Below are 21773 nucleotides of genomic sequence, written 5' to 3' on the forward strand. Positions count from 1 at the left end.
GTCAGTGCCCTCCCCTGTTGCGATAAGCGAGAAAGGCCCTTTTCTCTCCCTCGGGCCCCGGAGGCGCTGCGTCAGGTGAGGTGGGGGGACCCCTCTCCCTCCGCCGGCTCTCGCCCGTCAGGGCTGTGGTACGGGCAGGGCGTTTCCCTGCGGGAGGCACAGCCGCTGTCAGCCGCTGCCTGTATGGGTGCGTAACGTGTTGACGAGACCCTTGTTGAGAGCGTGGTGCTGGGGCCAGCCGTTTGCTCACGCTGGAGGGGGAGAGGGAGGTGTGCGAGCAGCAAGCGGAGAGTACCGTGGGGGACGGGCCTGAGCTACCGGAGGGTCGTGTCCTGGGTTAAGGGGTGGATCTAACAGTGCACTCTCGCTGTTTAAGCAAAGTGCTAACAGAGCCGGTTGCTGCTTTGCAGAGTACTTCGTAGTGACAAAAACATCAGGCTGTAGTCTGATTTATTATTTTTTTTCTCTGTAATACTTACTGACCCAAGGATGTGTTTTGTGAAAGGTGATTAGGCCTGAAAATATTTCAGCTTGAGTGTGCGGCTTGGTAGGTAAAGAAATGGACTTGCTTAGGTAATTGAATTGTAAGGGGCATACCTGGCTTAAGGGACAGAAACTGTCTTGCTAATTATGTTAGTGATCAGAAGACTGTGCAGGTACTTCTAGATAGATCAGGACAGAGACAGTTGTTATGTATGACCCTGGGGAACAGCAGCTTAACTAGAAGAACAGTTACAGAGTGGAGACGAAAGCAGGCATGCTGGGGGAGTGCCTTTTTCTTTCCTACCCTATTATTTTTATCAAGGATTAATTCAGTGGTTCAGTAATCAAGGTCTGGCGCTCTTAATACGGAATAGGTCATAAAATGTTTGAAGATGATTAGCCAAAAGTGAGTAATTCTCTTAACTTTCAGTGGAGTAAGTGGAGATTGATTTTTATTATTTCCCCTCCTACCTGCTCACCTTACTACCTAGTTAATCTATCTTAAAACATTTTTTTTTAGGGTAGTTTACTTAACCTCATGTGTAATAGTAAATTGTAGGCAATTACTTCTCTATAAAACAGTTCAGCTTTATCAACAAAGCTACCTGGACTTGTCTGATTAACTTAATCCAAAACTGACAATGAAAAATTGAGGATATTTGTGCTCCGAAAGGCATACTTGCTGTTTTCCCTAATAGCTGGCAAGGAATGTGTGAATAGGAAAACTTTCTCTTTTCCTCCATATTTCAATTATAAAAATAAAGAAAAGCCAAGATCTTTTTTTATGCTACCCAGTAAATGATTTATTAAGAGCTCAAAGATCTAGTCTGTGAAACTGGAGGAGAGCATGCAAAAGAGATTGAAGAAGTAGGAGGGAGCAAGACACAAATCCCCAAACAACCCTTAAAAACTCTGTGTGCTGGAAGAAGGTGACCCTGGGTGTAGCCTGTTTACTTACCCCACAGGCCAATTGCAGAGCATCTGTCTTTTGGCAACATTGCCTGATCCGGCTGTTTCTAAACTGTCGGACAGCTGCCTCATCTGAGATTTGAATAAGATTTGCATTTCTATGGGGTTTTAGCTTGTGATCTGCATCTTCATGAGACAGCCACAGACATAAAGCCTTTTATGAAAACGGACTGCTATGAAGGACTGTGCTATGATGGCAGCTTATACTCCTCCAGACTAGATAACTGTTGCTTTTTTTTTTCTTTTAAAGGTGGAGTACAAGAATAAGGTCAAGAAAGGCTTAAATGGGCTTCTGAAGGTGAGTGTTAAAAATGTTACTCTAATTTAGTAAGCTAGGAGCAATCAAATTGCTCTGTTGCCTGTATAATGTTGTTTGATCAGGAAGTAAGCTTCATAAACAGAACTTTAAAAATAAGGATTAATTCTTCCTCTTTACTAATGCAAATGCATGCCAGGAGTGGTTGCCTATATGCTTGTATTGCTACATCTTACTGTTAAACATTTGATTATTAAATTGTACACAGAGTACCTGTCCGTGTGCTAGTATTAATATTGTTGATTCTTAGTTACAGGTATGCAAAATTCCTGTCTTTAGCTGGCTTATTTTAGCATAAATGTGCAAAATAGTATTTCAAGCATTGCGATGGTTAGATGTAAAGAACTGGAGTTTCAGAGCCTGGCTGGATAAAGTATCTTTGTATGTGTTAAACTTGGATAAAACCAACAAAGGATGGAAAATGCAAAAAATCTTCCTATTAAGTACCTCTGAAAGGAATTAGCACAGTTTTGGCATGATATGATTTTGCATGTTTAAAATTTTCTTTTATGTTGAATAGAAGTTGGCAAAAAAAGAAGAGTGAAGGCTGTACATAATAATGACTCTTAAAAATAATTTCTCCTGTATTGAGCTGTGAAATTTGCTCTTGATTAAGACCAGCATGCTGTTAGCATTCATAAGAATACATATGCCAGTAAGAAATGGCAACAGCTAAACTGTTTATGTAAAAAGAAAAAGCACAGAATAAGATCTTCAATGAAGAATTACTTTAATCTTGAAATTATATAAAAATTATGAACCCTGGCTTTGGAAAAGCAACTGTAGATTTTTTTTTTGATTTTTATATCATTGTTACTGCATGCTTTTGGAGAGGGCTCTTAGCTTATGTTGTTCAGAAGCCTGAGGTGCTTAGCGTTTTCTGTCTTAATAGGATTTTTTTGCTATGTGCTGATTTAATAGATTTGGGAGCAAGCGGTCATACAAGCTTATGGTGTTAATTTGACTTGGTTTTTATTTTTTAGAATAATTTGTTTGTATTTATTCTGACAAACTTTTTGCAAAATGCATGTTTACTTGTGTCTTCTGTTACGATATGAAGATAGACATGGATGAGTTTTCTGAAGCATATGACAAAGACGGTTATTAACAAATAGGTTACCAGCAGCAAGTTAAGTTTAAAGTGGAAACCAGTCGTGAAAGACTCCATTAAGCATGTCCTTGTGTTAAAATTCCATGTATTTTAACAGAGTTTCTGTTTTTGACTCTTTCCTTGAACTACCTTTATCTGTTTCTATATCCCACATAATGTTACTAGGAGTAAACTACCCCGTGAATACAGCTGCTGACATGAATCTGAAGTGTTATTTGTGTATGCAAGAAATGCCATACTTAATGTGGCTTTATTTATAATACCACAGAGAATATTGTCAGCCATATGCACAGAAGTGTTTTTTACAAGGTTATTTCCTAGCCTTCTCTTGTATATAGCAAGATAGCTATGTACTAGGTTAACTCTTGTTCTAGTGTGCTAGGAAACCAGGCTGGGTACACAGGAGTTGTTTTGCTGCATGCTATTAGTTAAGACATAGTCAGGAATAAGATGTAAACCAAGTTTATGGAGAAATAGCTATTATTTTACTGTTCACAGGACTGTTCATGAGCTATGTCTTTTTTGAGTCTTGCATTAATGCAAAAATATCCTTGTATCCTGATTAAGAAAGGAAATTCAATAACTTCTTTCAGATTAACTATTGTAACTTATTGCAATATGTTTTTTAATCATTTTGTGTTTGCAATGTTCAAGTAACAAAAGGAAGAAAAATGGAGACAGAGACCATTTTAAATCTTAGACAGCAACTCAAGGAAGCAGAGAATGAACGGAGGAAGGCAGCACAATATGGCTTGCACTTATTGGAGTCCCAAAGTGAAGTTCAAAATCAGTTGGATCAAACACGCAATGAATTGACGGAGAAAACTGAGGTGATGTTTTAAACATTGAGTAAAAAACACAGTCAGGAACGTTTTATTTTAACCATTTTCTGAATATCACAGGTGTGTTAAATGCCTTTTAGAGTCTAGATTGATTCTAATAAACCTTTTTAGTTTAAATATCTGTGGAGAAGATTTTTTTTATCTCGGCTCTAAGATACTGAGCATAATTTTGTCTAACTGGGACAGGGTTTCATAGCTAATTATGCATCAAGTGTTCAGTACTGTGTAGGATTAATTGCCTTTAATGTAAAATGAATATTAAGTGATAAAGTAAATTTGTTTTAGAGCATGTATTTTGGGTATATTTAGCAATTCATTCACGCTATGCTCTCCTTGTAACCTTTGTATCACTTCTAGTTGTAAAAAGAATGCTAGCAGCAAGATTGTAAAATTGAGTTCTTCTGTAGTGAAGTTTTAAAACTTTCTAAATACTAGGGGATTCTGAGTTTATTACGACTTTTTTTTACAGCGCAGAAAAGAGAGTAGTATAGTGTTGAAATATAGAGGTATTAGTTGATCAGTTTGCTTCTTGGTAATTTTTCAAGGAAATTCCAATGAGGAAAAACTCTTCCACTTTTCATGAACAGTTTAATTTTGATGTTTGTTTACAGTCAGCCCATGCTTCAGATAGGCCATTTCTTTTTCATTTAGTCTGTTTCTTGGTGTGCATCCATCCCTTCTCTTGTGATAAAGCTAAAATCTTTGTGGCTTTGTTGTAGTTTTTGGTTTGGTGTTTTGGTTTTTTTACAAACTGGAGAGTTGTAGCACCTTGCTGTTCTGAATGAACACTAATAACTTAATTTGATCAGTTTGCTGTTAGTATGCTTAGTGCAAGAGAGGCAGCCAGAAAGCACCAGTGGTAAGGAAGGCAGGGCAGGATCATCCTTTTCTGCTGGCAACCTGGGATGGTAGGTACTATGTTGTGAAGCTGCACCCATAGGTGGTAATCCAGTCTTACAGGATGCAGCAAAGTTATGAGCTACGCTTGTGTGAACCAGATCAATTAGTAAGTTAGCTTCCGAGGGCAGCAGAATAGCATCTTGTGTGGGAACCGTGGTTATCCACCAGATTGTTTTCAGCTTTTGAATCTGTGATTCTCCTCTTTGGAATCTGAGAACCAAAGCAATTACCATCAACACTACTGTAAGTTTTAACAGTAGTCACAAGAGTCTTTCAGAAAAATCTGTGTGCTCTTCTGTAAGTCTCTGTAGACATATCATGATAGATTTTTTGCCTTTCTTGGGTCTGACCAGCAGTGCACTCCGAAACCTTTTCCATGCACTGTTTTTATCATTGAGTTAAAACTCTTGCCCTGTATATTTGAGAGCTAAGCCTGTCCTTGATAAGCTAGTGTGTAGGCCACAGGGGTCTATTTCATACTTGACAGCCTTTAGTTTTGTTATGGTCCATCCTTTTATTTCTGGTTCGTATTTCAAGAGTTATATTATTAAAAAAAAAAAAGGAAATCCTGCACCCTTATACTAATTTGCTTGTCATGTTTACTTTTTTTGCTTTCAGATTTTTTTTCCTTCTTAATTGCAAGCTGAATGGAAGAGTAAAATGAAGCTGCGCTTTATAAATAGCAAACAGATATAGTTGGGCATAGAAGGAAGCTGATTAAAAAGTCATTCTTCAGTCTGGAAGGGTTAATAGGATTTATTACAAAACAGTAGACAATTTAGGTGCCTTTAGCAAACATTGAACACAGCTGTTCTGCAGTAGGGGAACACTTGATGCACTGTTACGATTTTTAACATAACTGCGCTCCATGGTGGTAGAAAGGAGCTGTAAGCTCTCACTAAATTTATTTGTTACACTTCCAGAAAAGATCCCCACACCTTTCATGTTGGGTGCAAAGAAATACACAATTTCTGTGAAGAAGAGAATATTATGTAATCAAATAAGTCATAATTTCAGAGCAGTGTTTTTTTTTATTAAAACATGGGTATGACAATTCCCTAATTGGGACTTTAACAACAAGTTGAATGAGCTACAAATTTTAGGCATTTAGGGTCTTGGTTCTGAGTCTGTATTTAGTACACTGTTCCCTAGGCATTTATGAATATTACTTTTAGATTTACTAGTGTGTTATTTCTTTCAGAAATTTGAACAAGAGAAATACTCTCTTCAGAGAGAAATTGAACTCAAGAATCGAATGTTGGAAAGCTTGAGTTTTGAATGTGATTCCCTTAAACAACAGCAAAACATGCAGCTGGATAAACAGAAAGAACAGCTTGCCAGAGTCTATGGACAAGAAATTGGTGACCTTAAAAACAAGGTTTGGCAACTAATATACAGCTAAAAAGTTGCTAATAGCATTTTAAAGAATGTGTATTTAGCTCCTAATTGCACGCTTACTAGCAAAACAAAGCTAATAAATAGTTATAATGTGTAGGACCTTGTTTGGTTGCATTTTAACGAACATCTGCATAGTTAGATTGTGAATTAGATGAAATTTAAAAGCTTATTTTTAGAAGTTTACTCGTGATTTGTATTTCTAAGACATTTTCTGCAATTAGAAAAAAGTACTCTGCTTTTCAAGAATTTATTATAAAATGGTACTATTTACTTGTCAACTGTCTTATAAGTTGGAGAACCTGAAAGCAGAACTAGATGAAACCCGACTCTCAGAGAAGCAACTGAGACATAAAGTGGATCACCAGAAGGAAATAATTGCTGCCAAATCAGAAGAGCTACGTATGATGTCTGAACGTGTACATGAGACGATGTCTTCAGAAATGCTCAATCTTCAAATAGAACTCACTGAACTAGAAAGTGTGAAGGTGCGTGACTAGTACTTAATCATTAGGACTGTAGACTAGTTGAAGATAAAATTCTATGCTTTTGCTTACTTCATTTTCAGATGCTTTGTGTATATTGCTACATTATGATTGGCTTACAATTAAGAAAATATACAAAGGAAAAATTAGCCTTAATAACTAGACTTTAATACGACCTCGTCTTCAAGATAACATTTTGTATTAAAAGTAATTACTATTAACAAACCTGTTTGAATCACTTGGGCCTGGTTTTCTTCAAGTTGTTTTAAAAACTTTTTATTTCATACTTGGTATTTTTTTTTTGTTTTGTTTAGGCCAATGTTGAAGAAAAGCTGAATGAACTGCAGTACAGTAAAGAACAATTAGAACTCATAAACAGTAATTTACGTAATCAACTGGAGCGTCTACTGGGAGAAAAAGAAGAAAGGGAAAAAGAAGTTGTTTCTTACTGTAATGCATTAGAGGTATTCTCTTAATTTTATTCAACAGTGGTAGATAATAGATAGAAATGCAAGGAGTTTTGAAGAGGGAGGCAAAAAGAAGGCAGAGGAACATAGATCACTGATATATATCATTCTTATTTTTATTTCAAGTTCCTACTGAATGTCTTGGAAAATTTTTTGTACTGGGGAGTAGAAGATTTGTGAGTAAATAACAGAGCGAGGCTGGCTGATAGTCTCAATACCATTAATGCAGTTGATAAACATCAAAGTTTTCTTTTAAAGGTTTTAGTTGTGCTCTTGTCCTGAAGAACAAGTGGAATATTAAGCCTTTTAGAGAACTGAAATTGAATGTCTCTTATTGACTAGAATTGTATGCACAGTTAAGTACTTCAGCACAATATAATCTGTGCTAAAGGCATAGGAAATGAAAAAGAGGTAAAACTATCAGATTTAAATTCATATATGCGGTACATAAGATGCTTAAATGACTAATATTCTCTCTGCTTTAATCTAGAAAGCCCGTGAAGCTAATCAGGAGCTTCAGGTTCAGCTGGATCATGCAGTGCAACAATCTTTGGACCCTACACGTAAAGGCAATTCTCTCTTTGCTGAGGTACAATTATGCTACATATACCTGAGAATATACAAAGGAGAGAAGCAATACTTCCTAAGTTTTATTTCTTATATTGCATTGATGCTATTAGAGTATCTGTACCTGATCTGGCCAGCATGAATACCTATTCCTCAAATACTACTTCACTGTTGAACTGTCTAGGAACTGACCTATGGAAAACAATTTTTATGCGTACGCTGAAGTTGAGAGGTTAGTAAACTTAATGGAATCACTTAAAGTTACGTGGCTATCAAGATAGAAGATGGGACTGAGGGTCAATGACAGTTCTGTCTGAAGCTCTTAACTCTAAGTAGTTTTTTTCAGCTGGTAAGCTGCCTTTAATACAGAAGATAGTATGTGAAATATTAAAAGATGCTGATAGAAGCGGACTTTTGAAAACATGCTGGAAATGGCTGGATGTTTGAGAGGGTTTTTGATTTAGTTGTGGAATAAGAGTTCAGCTGCTGTTAAATGCATAGGAAGTACACCCAGGGACTGGATAAAATTGGTACACAGTTTGTGTTTTTCCAAAACTATTTGTCCTGATGCCAGTGGACAAAACTATTCTGCGGCAACACTGAAACATATGAAATGTTACTTGATTTTGATATCAAAAGAACAAAAGAAAAATCTGTTGCACTTTACTGATTGGACTTCAGCTGCTACAACACTGTATACTCATTTTTATCTTGGAGGAAATGACAATAGCGAATATTTTCAAGTATTGTTGCTGGAAAAGCAGTATTTGTAGAACCCACATTAATTGCTATGCAACATCTCCTTGTAAAACTCAACACTTGTCATCACTTGGATGATATAATTTTCATAGTAATAATTGTTAACAATGTTCTGTAGGTGGAGGACCGTAGGGCAGAAATGGAACGACAGCTGATCAGTGTGAAAATAAAATATCAATCACTACAAAAACAGCATGCATTCACTAGAGAACAATTGCAAAGAATGAAGGTATGACCATTACTGTAATACTACAGGGTTTCCTTGGGGTCTGATAAGGCGATGCTTTAGTACACAGGCTAGGGGATTTGATTATCTTTAAAATATGATACAGTAGTCTGGGGGAGGGAAATGGGGGAAAAAAACAAGTGAGATGTCACTGTGTTATTCGATTTCTATGGTACATCAGTATTTTTGTATTGTTGCTAGTGTTACTACTTTTATCCTAGAATTCCAAGATCTGCTGAAGGCGCTGTGTTTGCTTACTTTGGCAGTTGTTAAATGGATAAAATTAAAACACAACTCCTGTCAGTCAAGCTGGTATTCAATTTGTCTTGACAATTGCTTTTTATGTTCTTAACTAATTCTCATACTACATGAATCACTTGTTTGTGTGTGAACTGTGGTTGTCAGGAATGAATGCAACGAGAAGGACAGACTTGTACTCTGTCCTCTGATCACACTGGTTTTGGTTTGTGTTTTTTTTTTTTACTCTCTAGGTTGCTTTCTTGTTTTGTGTTTGTCCATACTTTTCTTGCTTTTCCTTATCTTTTGTGCGAGAATAAATCATAACCTTTGTCATAACTATTTAATTTAGGCTACACTTTTATAGGATGGGGAGCCTGTTGGTTAATACTATTGAGAACTAGTTAGCAGAGGCTAGTTTACAAGATAATGTAAGGGGGATGATGCAAAACTGCCATCTGTTTACATGTTGGTCTTCTGATTTTTCCAATACAAGAGTGGATCCTTTAATTTTGATCAAATACTTGATCATGCAGTTTGAGGAGAGTGCTTAAACATTAAGAGTCATGATAATGAGTAACACTGAAGGTGGAGGTTTGTGTTACCTAACTTTTTGGGGAGAAGTGGGATGAAAGTAATTGAAACAACATTCTTAAAGGAGAAGAAAAGAACTACTGATGCAGCAAAGGAATTCTTTTACTAAATCTGACCTTGAGAACTAGACTTGAGTGAGTAAAATGATTGAATAGGATCAGTTTCTTCAGAAACTTTCTCCTTGTGATGTCAGGGTAAGTCAGTCATACTGATTGAGTGGTATAAGAAACATAGCTAATACTGAAGATTTTCACCAAGAGCTGAGGCAAACTGCTATCCCTGTGCGACTGCTTAATGTTTGTATTTGGCATTTCAATTTGTACTCATTTGTCCCTATGAAGTTGCTTCCAATATCAGTATTGGAGATAGGTGGTTTGTTAGGACAGCTGTTTTGCTTAAGCTGCTCTCTTAGATCTCTGTTAGGATCCTCTCTGCTTTGGGTTGCATTGTGATGCTGTGTGTTAAAGCTCAATCTGTAGTTGACTGATCTCTTCATTCAGCAGCTGATTCCCACAGTATAGTTAACTGTTGTTGAAACTTTAGTAGTCAAATGTAATCAGAATTTACTGATGATTTCTGAAGATCTGACTCCCGAACAGAATGTAAGCAGTACTCCTGTGACAGTTTTACCATGCCTGGTGTATTTACCACAGCCCACAGTATCTCTTCCAGTTTCTTAATGTTTCTGTTCTTTGTTTTTATGTAGATGAACTGCAATTTGCAAGTCTGACAGTTAGCAAGTGTTCTTTTAAGTGAAAGGGTAAAAGGTTAGGTGTCTATGTGCTTGGGAAATGTAAGGATAGTTTTAGCCAGCTAGTAGGGGTTAAAATTTTGCCTCCCTTAGGTCCTGTAGAAGCTATGAGGAGGAGACAATTGAATCTTTCTCTACTCTAGCTTGTGTACAGAATTGTCAATATCCTTTACTTGACATAGGAGATTCCATAGGGTAATTGCTCTTCTCTAGCTTTCTCTGTTCATTTCTAGTCTAATTCGTTTCAGTTGATCCTTTCCCTGCTATTTCCTCAAGTGTCCTACAGTGTTACCTTATCGATACTGACTAGACTAGTAAAAATGTCACAGTTATCACATGTTAAGTCTTTCCATTATTGCATTTCATCTTGTTTCTCCAGTTGTTTAAATGTCCGATGTATTACTTCTAACCAAATGTGTTAAAGCCCTTGTACTATGGTATTATGTTAACAGCATCAGAAAAATCTGCCATAAATGCAAGACTTGACTTTGATAAACTTCTTTCGTAATGGCAAAGGGAGTTCCTTTGCTTGAAAGGATGTGTTCTACTGAAGTAGTAGAAGCTGAAATTCTTGGATTGTTTCTTGGATTAATATTACATAAGGATAGTTTATAGTTTATCTGTACCTCAGAAGCAGAACTGCAAAAAAGGGGTTTTTAAACTCGTTCATGAACTAGAGTGCTTTTTCTCAAGTGAGAAGTTGTTGACAAATGCATTTTAGCTCTGATAAACAAGGCGGGACTGTAGTTTGGATCTAGCTGACTTGGTGTTTAATGGTTTGCATGTGAAATATTGTGTGTCTCCCGGACAGTATATTTATAGGTTCCTTAGTCAATACAGAGAAAGATATGACACCTCAGGACTACTCTGTTGGTAAGTTTTCAGCTCTCCTGAGGATTTTTAGTATCAACCTACAGTGATAATTGCAAAGGCTATGTTTTGAAGACTACTGAGTTTAAGTGTCTGGTGCATTTCTGTATTCAGGATTAGAATTAGAAGGCTTGAGTACCCTAACTGCTCTAGGTAAGAGGCTGAGATTTTTCAGTCACTTAACCCAGTATTTGTTAAAATAAGATTTTAACAAGACAAAACATTTTTTTTTCTCCAGCTGCAGATGGCTACACTGCTACAGATAAAAGGCTCTCAGGCAGAATTTGAGCAGCTGGAACGCTTACAGTCAATGTTAGAACAAAAGAATGGTGAGATAGAAGATCTTCTTATGAAAGTGAGGCAGCTAGAAAAATTTAAGGTATGTGGTTTGTAATTAGGTGGAAAAGTCATAATCAGAAGCTAAAACATGAGAATAAGAATTATGAAAACTATCTGAAGTCCATGCTCAGGTTTGAGAAGGGATCCTTTTCAGGTTTGAGAAGGGAACTTCTGAAGTTCAGAGAAGCGGAGAATTCTACACCCCCCAACCCCTGACTTGGAGAAATAGTCTTTTCTGGGTTTCTGTGTGTAGCACCTTCATATTTTACATAGTTGCCTGTAGTGTTTAAATTCAATTACTCAGTCAAAGTTCTCTGAGCTATGACGCCTGATTTGTCTCCTGGAAGACATAACCATTTCATGTTTTTACTCTGTACTTAGACTTTATCACTTTTTAGTTTCAGCTATATTGGATTTCTTAGGTATTTATTTCCTGAATGTGTCTTAACTTTGCAGTTGATGCATGCACTTTTCTAGAAAAACTCAATTGCTTAATCATCTTTGTAAAGCAATTTCTTCAGTCCTGTTATGCAACTTGATAGCATTTTGTCAATACTTTGGAAGGTTAGAAATACAGAACAACACTTGTATGCACTATTGTAATGTTACTGATGTTTGTGTGTATACAGAGTGAAAAAACTGTCGCCTTTCTTAGGTATTTATGGACTCATTTGGTCCGTCTTTATCACAGCTTGGAATGTAAACTTAGATGTATTAGCTTATGCATTAGGATTATGCTTTCTAGGATAGCATCTTCTATTCTGCATTTAACTGAAGTGGCATAAAGCTAGGCTTAACCCATTTTAGTAAGCAATTGAGACAGCTTGATTGCTTTAGCAGTTTTGTCATGTATAAGCTTGATCAGTATTTATTTTTGTCTCTATGCCATAAATAAGTAGTGTCAGGAAGTTAAATGATTGATTCAAATAACTGTCAAAAGTACCTGCAGTCAGTGACTGACAGAAGCCTGTGAGATCCGTAGGACAGTATTAAAGCAGAGCACTGCTTGTTCAGAAAAAAAACCAGAAAACAAAAAGCCCAGAATGTCGCATTACTGATGTATTTTGTAGGAAGTTTATTGCATTTATGACGCCTTTACTATGAACCAACTTTCTCATCTAAAAGATGTAATTGACACGGGGATTTTGGCTATCGATTAATATGACTTGTATTCCTTTGGGGTCTAGCTGCTGAAGCTCAGAAAGAGAGGCTGAAACTAATTCCCTGTGGGTTAACTAACCTGTATTGTTTCAAGTAAAAAGGAAGATAACTGTTCTGCAATGCTATTTGAAAACCTTCTGGAGTTGAGAACTTGCTTTTTTTGTTTCTCTTTATTTCAGTGAATGGGAGAGAACTGTCAGTTTCAGTGGTAGTTGACATTTTTAACAAATGAGGAAGTACTTGGAGCAACTGAGCTCTCTTATATGTTTAAAAGCTTCTATGATGAGACTTCTCCATATAAATGCATGGAAAATTTCACCTGAGGACTAAGCTAATGTGTTTCTGAAAGGTTACTGTTTGACAGCTTGACTTTTTTTTCTTTCTCAGACTTTATATGAGAATATGGAAGAATCCAGAGCTAGTAGTAACTCAAAAGGAGGCGACTCTGAAGATGGTTACTATGCAGATTTACTGCAAATGAAACTTGACAACTCAAAGTGAGTACTTAATGGTCCGAGACCTAGAAGCTGGTTGTAGTCTGGTTATCTTCTAGCTACTTGTTTTTTATTCTCCCTTTTTTTTGTTACTCTTTGTATGTAGTCCACTGACTGTATGTGCAGATATCCTCATTGTCTCATTTTCTAATGCTGTGGAACCATCCTATCTTCGCTATAGGACTGAGCTGTTTTGTTTGTAACTTTATTGTTGCAAAAGCTAGCAGCAGAACTATTTTATATTATTGTTTCTTTCTTCTAGAAATGTTGTTGATACTCCTACATACAAGATAATTGAGAACTTAAAAAAATAAAAACCACACCTGTAAGGGAACATTAAGGGAACATAAGTATGAAGCTTCTTAAAGTCTATAGGTTGCCTATATTTATTTTTCTTCTAAAAAGAGCCAGATAATAACACTTGAAATTTTTTATTGGACTATTTAGTTGATGTGTTCTTTTGGCTAGCAAGTTCCATATATTAATTAGAAATCCCATACTGTTTGGCCTCAGGAGTGTTTCTGAGCCCTCGGATGAAACGATCACAGTTACAGCAGGAGGCAGTGGTCTGCTGTGGGAGTTCCTGAGAGGTCTGTCACCTCACTGTTGTTGCTATTGCGAGAAACTGGTGTGATCTGAGTACCTTGGGATTGTTGAGGAACGGTGATTCAGTGCTTATGAGGTGGAAGTTAATGGCCTCTGAAACAGAGGCAAGGACATGCACTGAGTATTAACATAATTATTTTTGTGTTGGTTGCTTAGGGTCACACTTTTGTGTAAATCTTGTGTTGTCAGTTATAGAAGTAGTTGTATTAACTTGTACACAGGCTAGAAAAACCCTAATGAAATAATGAATTTGTAGGTTAGGGAAGGTTTCTCAAACCAGTTACATATGCAGGTATGTGGCGTTCAGCATACAGCTTTGCTTTTAACAAGCAGTCTTTAACTGGTAACTAAACTCAGTGCCCTGTCAAGTTCAAGTGAGAACTTTACTTGTACTGGAAGAGGTCTCTTTCATTTGCTACTAGTGTATAAATACGAATTTTATGTGAAGTCACTGAATGCTTAGTTAACTTTATCTGCTGTTTTACCTAACAACACCACAAAAAAAAAAGAACAAAACACACAACAAAAACAAACAAGCCTGAGTGACTATAATTTTCCTCCCATCCCAGTAAGGAAACAGAAACCTTGAAAAACGAACTGTCCTTGCAGAGGATGAAAGCTCTGTATGAGAGCCAAAGGGTTCTGGAAGTTGAAAGGAAACTCTTCACAAACGAGAGGCATTTGCAAGCTTGTCAGAGTGAGAATATGAACTTGCGAGTTATGCTGGATGAGCTAAAAATGAAATATGAACCTGAAGGTAAATATCACTTTTCCGTATAAATAAATCTGGTCTTCTTAGCCTTCACAAGTTGAATAACATTAAATGGGAAGACATTGGGTTAGTTCCATATATAAGCTAATGTTTAAATGGCTGCCTTCTTGATAATAACCTGGTCCAAAAACTGCTGAACTGAAATAGTAAAGCCATACCTTGCTCAAGGACCTTACTTCAAGATGTATGCTAACACCAATTTCAGAAGACTAAAGAGTACAAATCACAGTGTTCGGAGGCTTTATAGAATATAGTTGGATAACCATAGTGAAGTAGATGGGGGGGAAAAATATCTCAGGAGGGGCTTTTCATAATAGTAGGAGTATCTGCTGATGAGAAGTACTGGCTTTCTGAATGTAGGCAGCTGATAGGAACTCTGTAGGAAGTACCAAGCATTTAGAGGAAAAAAACCTGTATAGTAGCTCAAGTTAACATCGATTAAGTTTTGACAACAGAGGCCTACCTGAAAAACAGCTGATACCTACATATGTGCAGAAACAAGGGAGCTGTAGCCTGTGGAGGAAGATGAGTGGGGAACCAGATAGGTGAATTGGGTATGGACAAGTACCAAAACCAATGGATTTAATTTTAAAATGTTAGTTATGGAAGCTTATCTCAGCAGGCTCCAAAATGGAAATGAAATAATTAAGCATATTTGTGTAGTTCAGAGCATCCAATTAAAAGCCTTGGTAAAAAGGTAGAGTGGATGGGGAGAAAGACTTTGTCTCTTTTTCAAGCTAACTTCTGTTTGCATGCTTACTTACTAATAACAGATTATATGAAGGGACATTCTTTAAGGGATATAAGTTGTCTATTAAGAATTATTCCAAGGTCTTCAGTTATGTGAAGTGTTATTTATTAGTTTTATTATGAAAATGTTGATGGACAGGTTAACTCCAGCTTTGCTTGTGTACAAAAAGTATATTCCTTTTTTCCTAGAATTACCTAAAGACACTAAAATTAAAAAGAAGAGGGAGAAGATTCCACTGGATGCCTGTTGTGAATACTTGGACAGCAAAAATACTTCAGTAAAAGAAGCTGGTCTCATTCAATTGCCCAGTAAGGAAGAAACAAAGATGACTTCCAAAAACTTGGAGCAAAGTGATGCTTCTCCAAAAAAACACGCTCTTGAAGCACCACCAATGAATACAGCTCTTCTAGCAATGCAAAAAGTAGTTGAACCTGAAAGAGAAAGGAAGAGAGTTAAAACTAAAGATGCGAATCATGATGCCTTTACTTCGTATAGCAGAAGTGGAATTAATTCCTTGACTTCAGCTGCCCCCAGGTCAGTGTCAGCTTCTGTCTATGGTCAAGGCAATCAGAACAGACCTGCATCTCTTTTCTTTCGCTGCATGAACTATGCTATCCACTTCTTTATTTATTTCCTCAGTGTTGCATGCAGTGTAATTCCTCAGCTCCGGCTGCCTACGTTGAACCTCTCAGTACCTTTTAGAAAGACTAAAATGATGACTAATGAAAAAGGGTCTTGAAACTGTAACAGTCTTTGAAATAACTTCCCTATTACTTGAAAATGTTTAAGGTACGCAGATAGCATGACAGCTCACTCTGTTTGCTCTGACTTCAGAAACAGCACGCTGTTCTTGGGCCCTTCAAAGCTGCCACACACGGGTGTTACATATCAAAGTAACAAAGGCAATAGGTATCATGCTTCAGTTTCATACCTAATTTCAGCCCTCATCAACTTTCAGATTTGGCTAAAAGCCTAAAAATTGTTTAAATTTAATTCTTAACCTGAATTGGGGTAACAGAACTTGCGTTGTATAAGATATTAGACAATTAATTATGCTGTTTGTGTTGTCAGACAACTGACTTCAATAATCTGGATGCATGATAACTAGAAGCACAACTGCTAAATTAAGATCAAGTTTTTCCCCTGTACTGAGAATTTAAGTTACTTTTTGATAGATGTAAAGTAACTCAGAAGAGTAATTAGCTGCAACATTTTTGTCTTGGTAAAAGGAATGCTGATTTATTTTTTTTTTAGCTGATGCTTTTGTATAGTCTAGGTATTCATAATTTTTGTAAACACACGTTTGAGTGTTTGGAGGGAGGAAGACATCTAGGATACTCAAGATGTTTTGAGCTTACAACTTGCTAATGTCTGCTAGTAAAAATAGTTTATTGCATCTAGAATGACAGTAGCTTCAAAGATGAAGGCTTAACACATGGAAATCTGTACAGTATATCCAAAATTAATGGTATTCAGAAGTAATTAGATTGGTATTTAAACTCTTGGATTAATTATTCAAGGTAGCATTGGACACAATTAATAGATTTTGAAGTAACCAAATAGTATGATCTTCTGAAACAATCTGGAAAGAATATGGTAGAAATGGCAGTTTAAGTCGCTATGCCAAAATATGCAGGGACTGTTACTGAGGAGGAAAGATGAGGGAGGTTGGATGTGGGTAGGGAATGTTGAGGTGAAAGATAGGATAATTTAGTGATGGTATTGTGTTTTGACAGGGTTCTGTACACATAAAAGAACAGATAGCATGTAACCTTGGTGTGAAAAGTTTAACTTATTTCTCATATTTCTTTTGGAAAGGAAGACATAGTATCTGCCAACAGGAAATTGTTGGAAACAGTTTATGTGAACTGAAGGGGTAAACCTACCAGAGAGGGGGTGAAGAAAGGGAATTATTTTATGGAGTTGATGTTTGAAAGCAGAGCGAGTAGAAAAAGTGGAAGAGGAAGATGAAGTCATTGTTCAGAGGGAGGGTTATAATCTTGCGCCCATTGCTGTTGGTTCAAATAAGGAACAAAACAGAAATCAGTAAACCTTAAAAAATAAAAACCACCAATACGAGAACAACAGAAAGGCCACAAGTCCATATAAGCTTGTAAGTTGTTTTCCGTGGTGGTATGAACCTGTAAAAGGCAAATCCAGGCAGAAGGTTCTGTTCATGTTTTTGACTGTTAATGAACTACTAAATCCCCAATTAATGATGTTGCTAAGATAACATTGAGGATTTCTTTAACCCTGATCTGTTACAATTTATTATGAAATAAGAAGTCTCTAAAATCTGAGTGTTTGAGAGGTTGAGTTTCTAAACACTGAAAGAATCTCTGGACTGTTCTGTGATGGATGTGCCCAAACTCTACAGAGGAATACAGCTAAACGCAAAGGCAAAAAAATATTGGCAACTTGCGCAGGAATGTGGACCAGAAAATGGAGAGTTGAGGGAAGGAAAAAATAATTGGCATGTGCATAGTGGATAATTGTCATTGTTTGATCTTGTTAAGTAACGTGATGCTCTGGCTGAAAAGGCTATCGTGGTCATTGGGAGTTAATTTGGTAACTGGAGTAGCTTTTGTGCAATAATCAGTCTAGCTCTGTCATTAGCAGTCCATTAAATGTGGCAGTCAAAAGAGCCATAGTAACCATGAAAGCATTGCAAACTTCATTTCTAGAAAATGGTGTTTGAAAAGCTTTGTAATCTTAGGTGGCGATGAAGTGATCTGTATGTGCTTGTGTAGGTGACAAATGTCATTGTTTGAAGAAGCTTGCTTGCTAATGTGATTTAGCAAGGAAAGCTAGATAACTTTGAAGTGATAGCATATGTACAGATCTGCAGTGTGTGTATACTTACAAAAATTTAAAGCAAGTAAACATTGGAGTACTTTATTAGGTGATGGTACTGATTGGGTTATGGTATTGTGAGTCTTGAACATACTAGTTGAGACTAAAGATTTAAATATTTAAGTGATTCTTATTAACTGTTAATTGCTATTGTAAATCAGGCAATGCAAAGGTTATAGGTAGCAATATCTTTTGTTAGGCCAACTGGTCAAAAAGATTGACTTGTGTATTGAAATGCTTCGCTTCTGAAACAGAAATAGCAAATTCCAGCCCTTGCTGCCCAACTTAGTTTGCCTTTAGAGTTGAGGTTGTTTGCTTTAGTTGGACCTAAAGAAGGACTTGTGTGCCTAAGAGCTTATTTGGTCTTTTAGTTGGATTACATATACCAAAGCTACCTCATTTGGACTTTTTTCAAATGCCTATAGCCATTTAGCTTAGCAGGCGATCTGGATAACTAATGCTCTCTTTAGGGTTTTAGGCATGGCATTTATCCTCAGGAAGCACAGCTCCATCTGATGAGACTAGTTGATCTTCCTTAAATGGGTAGAAGGAAACCCCGTTGCATCTCCTTTTTGGGGTCTACAAAGCCAAAGCTTGGTAGAATCATGTCCTAGTTTCACAAGCATTTTTTTAAGTTGAAGCATTTAACTGTGATCTCTGCTTACTGATGGATCCATTTCCCTGTGCGAACACTTCAGGAGATATGACGACGCTATAAGGGGTGGTCTATGAGCTGGCTTGGTATGAGGACTGTGGTGGGTTAACCTTGGCATGTTACTAAATGCGCAGCCTGCTGCTATCCCTACCCTTCTTCAACGGGATGGGGGTAGAAAGTAAGATGGAAAAAACTTGTGGGTTGAGATAGACAGGTATCAATTAGTCAAGGGCAGCAAAACAGACTTGACTTGGGGAAGACTAACTCATTGCCAATTAAAAGAGTGGGAGAGTGAGAGAAAGGAAAACCACCTTCCCCCTTGACCCCAAACCCTTCTTCCCAGGCTCAACTTCACTCCTTCATTCCCAACTTCTACCTCCCCTTTGGCGAGTGGTACGGGGGGATGGGGAATGGGGGTTGCAGTTAGTTCATAACACTTTATCTCTGCTGCTCCTCCATTATCGCAAAGCTTTGTAGAAAAGAATTAAAAGAGGGACTGGCTGATTTTTGAACTCTGGGACTTAATTTCAGAACATGATGCTCAGCTGTTAACTTCGGAATCTGTTAACTGAACTCAGTCTGTTGTTTTTTTTCTTTGTTACATGTAGCAGCCTGTAGACATGTTCTATTACACAGTACTACAATATGTATTTTTAAAAAAAATTAATTCAGAATGGTAATGAAAGTATGGCTCTAGAACTTGTAGACTGTAGACTAATCAGTCCTGAAGCATTTGCAGGCCGACTATCAGATACTAAAAATAAAAGAGGAAAAATTTATTTGCTTGGATTATCTGTTCATTGTCACAAAGCTTAGTTGAATCTTCAGGCATTTCTGAATACTTCACTGCCATAAACTAAAATTTTCATGAGTAAACCAAATCATGGCAATATATTGCTGATCCAGACAAAAGCTATAACTAACCTAAAAGTGTGGCTTACGAAGATGAAATGGCGCATTAATTTTCATAAGTCAGTGTCAGTCCTCTGATAAATTACTTTAGGTATTTATCAACATAGTTCTAGTCTGAGGAAATTAATTTACTTTATACTGACTTGCATAAATGTTTTGGTGTGCATTCAAAGCATAAAAAGATGATTTTTTAAGTAATGAATTCTAATAGCGGTTTACTTTTATGAAACAATGTGGTGTTTCTGATCTGGATTTGATGTCCAGAACTGTTACACTATACACTTAACAGAGTTACCTCCTACTGTAAAAAGACCATTTCATATAAATCCAGTTGTGCTGCTTTGGAACATAATTTAAGTCAATTCAATTTTTATTTGGCCTTTTGGTTTGTTTCAGTTCTTGCTTTGTTCTGTATTTTTATAGGGAATTCTTTTTGGAGACTTCGGCCACTAGAGTACTGGTTTTGGTGGCCTTGGTCAGAGGTGGCTTTAAGGCAGAAGAGTGGAGGGGTAACTCAAGCGAATCTACCATAGGAACAGATGTGTAGACCCAAGCTATCCATCCCTAATTACAGCTGCTAGGGAACCATAGGCTGAACTGCAGACTAGTAATCATCCTCTGCTTAGTGTTTAAGAATACACATTTTCTTCCTTCCTTGAGTGATTGCTTCTTGTTGTAACCACATAATTATTTGGCTACTTGCAAGTAGCAGCACATCTAAAATGGAGGGCAGCTGGGGGAAAACTGACTATGGCCAGAAAATGGCTAGCCATCAGAATTACAGGTGTGCACTTAATACAAAGCAAATGGTGGAGCAAACACTGCTGACCTAGGGGAGACAGACAGCAAAGCGTATTTCGCTTTAGTCTATTGAAATGGTGCTTACAGGAAATAATATGCAGACTGCTTGCAATGGATAAGACTAGCTTATTTGATATATTTGTGTGTAAAGACAGACTGGGAGGTGGGGAGGGGGCAAATCTGGAGCTAAATGTGCTCAAACTTTTTTGTTACACCTCCTTTTCTAGTCCTTATCTTCAGCTGTATCTCTGTTGCAAATAAATCTCTAACAACTGGGTAGCAGCTATTCTTGTTTGGAAAACCATCATTGAAAGCAGCTGTAGATTGTTGTGGGTTGCTCACTGGAGGCTCTTGAGATCACTAGAAATCCACAAAGTCACTAGAGAATTGCTTTAACAGATGTGGTGATGAATCAGTGCAGAATTTGTGTTGGTATATAAAGTCATATTTAGTTTGGAATTTCATTTTCCATAATTTGTTTTCCTGTGGAAATAATTGTCTAATAGTCAATTGGTTGTGGGTGATTTGGTTGAGTAAATATCGCTATTTACCAATTTGTTTTAAAGACACATTTGTATGTTTATTAAGTAATTCTTAAATAATCAAAACATTTGATGATGCTCAGATGTCTAAATCTTGTTTTGAACTTAACTCTTTAACAGCAATGTGGCATTTGTATTCCCTTTTACGTTCATAGCAGAATTGAAACATGTCAGTGTACAAATGGTGTAATTTAGGGCCTGAAAATAAATTTTTTCCATCAACTTCTGTTCAGATAATCAGGCATTAAGATCAAGGCAATAGTAGTGCAGAACTAGGTTGGAAACTGGTATACTGCTTTAAGTGTAGTCCTCTTTTTATTTTTTTTTTTTCTTGGTGATGTTAAAGCAAAATGCCTGACTTCATCATGTTTATATTTTGTTGCTGGGACTTTTCACTTGGGGTTTTGCTTTCGTGGAATTGATCTCCTTTATGTGCATGGCACAGTCACTTTTTTCAGTTAACACATCCAGTGACCTGCTTTACCAAACACTTCAGCAGGTACAGGGCAGGGGGGAAGGCTCTACTTGCAATGATGGAATAGGAATGGGACTGATATAAAAATGCTTTATTTTAGTCTCACTTTATTCTTAAACACTGCTTGCTCTGTCTTTGCATATGGATGGTCTTGTATGCCAACTGGCTTGTTGATTTTGTTAGCCCTGTTTTCTATTAACTAAATATGCATTTAGAATGGTTGCTTTGCCTATAGGTTAACAGCTGAATCCAGATTTGAAACTATGGAAAAAGAAGACAAGAAAGAAAATAAAATCACGACTGAGAAGAAAACACGAAAGAAAAATTACACAACATTGTATGTATCTTCGAAGCCAACTTCGGAAACACAATGTGCTCAGCAATAGAAGTTTTATGTTTCTGGAAATAACCTGAACAACTTGGAGTCCTGTTTCAGCAGG

The 21773-nt window shown here is 36.9% G+C and overlaps 1 protein-coding gene across 1 annotated transcript; it reads left to right on the forward strand.

Moving 5' to 3' along the window:
• The first annotated feature begins 1723 nt into the window (after positions 1–1723).
• SPDL1 (spindle apparatus coiled-coil protein 1) lies at positions 1724–21719 on the forward strand. Its single transcript, XM_009706886.1, has 12 exons — positions 1724–1750; positions 3543–3709; positions 5823–5999; positions 6310–6504; positions 6816–6965; positions 7459–7557; positions 8413–8523; positions 11211–11351; positions 12860–12969; positions 14142–14329; positions 15284–15629; positions 21569–21719. Exons 2-12 carry the CDS (start codon positions 3551–3553, stop codon positions 21717–21719), a joined length of 1827 nt encoding a protein of 608 aa, XP_009705188.1. The 5' UTR covers positions 1724–1750; positions 3543–3550.
• Positions 21720–21773: the final 54 nt, after the last annotated feature.

This window comes from Cariama cristata, unplaced genomic scaffold (genome assembly GCF_000690535.1).
Source record: "Cariama cristata isolate BGI_N322 unplaced genomic scaffold, ASM69053v1 scaffold2379, whole genome shotgun sequence".
NCBI lineage: Eukaryota > Metazoa > Chordata > Aves > Cariamiformes > Cariamidae > Cariama > Cariama cristata.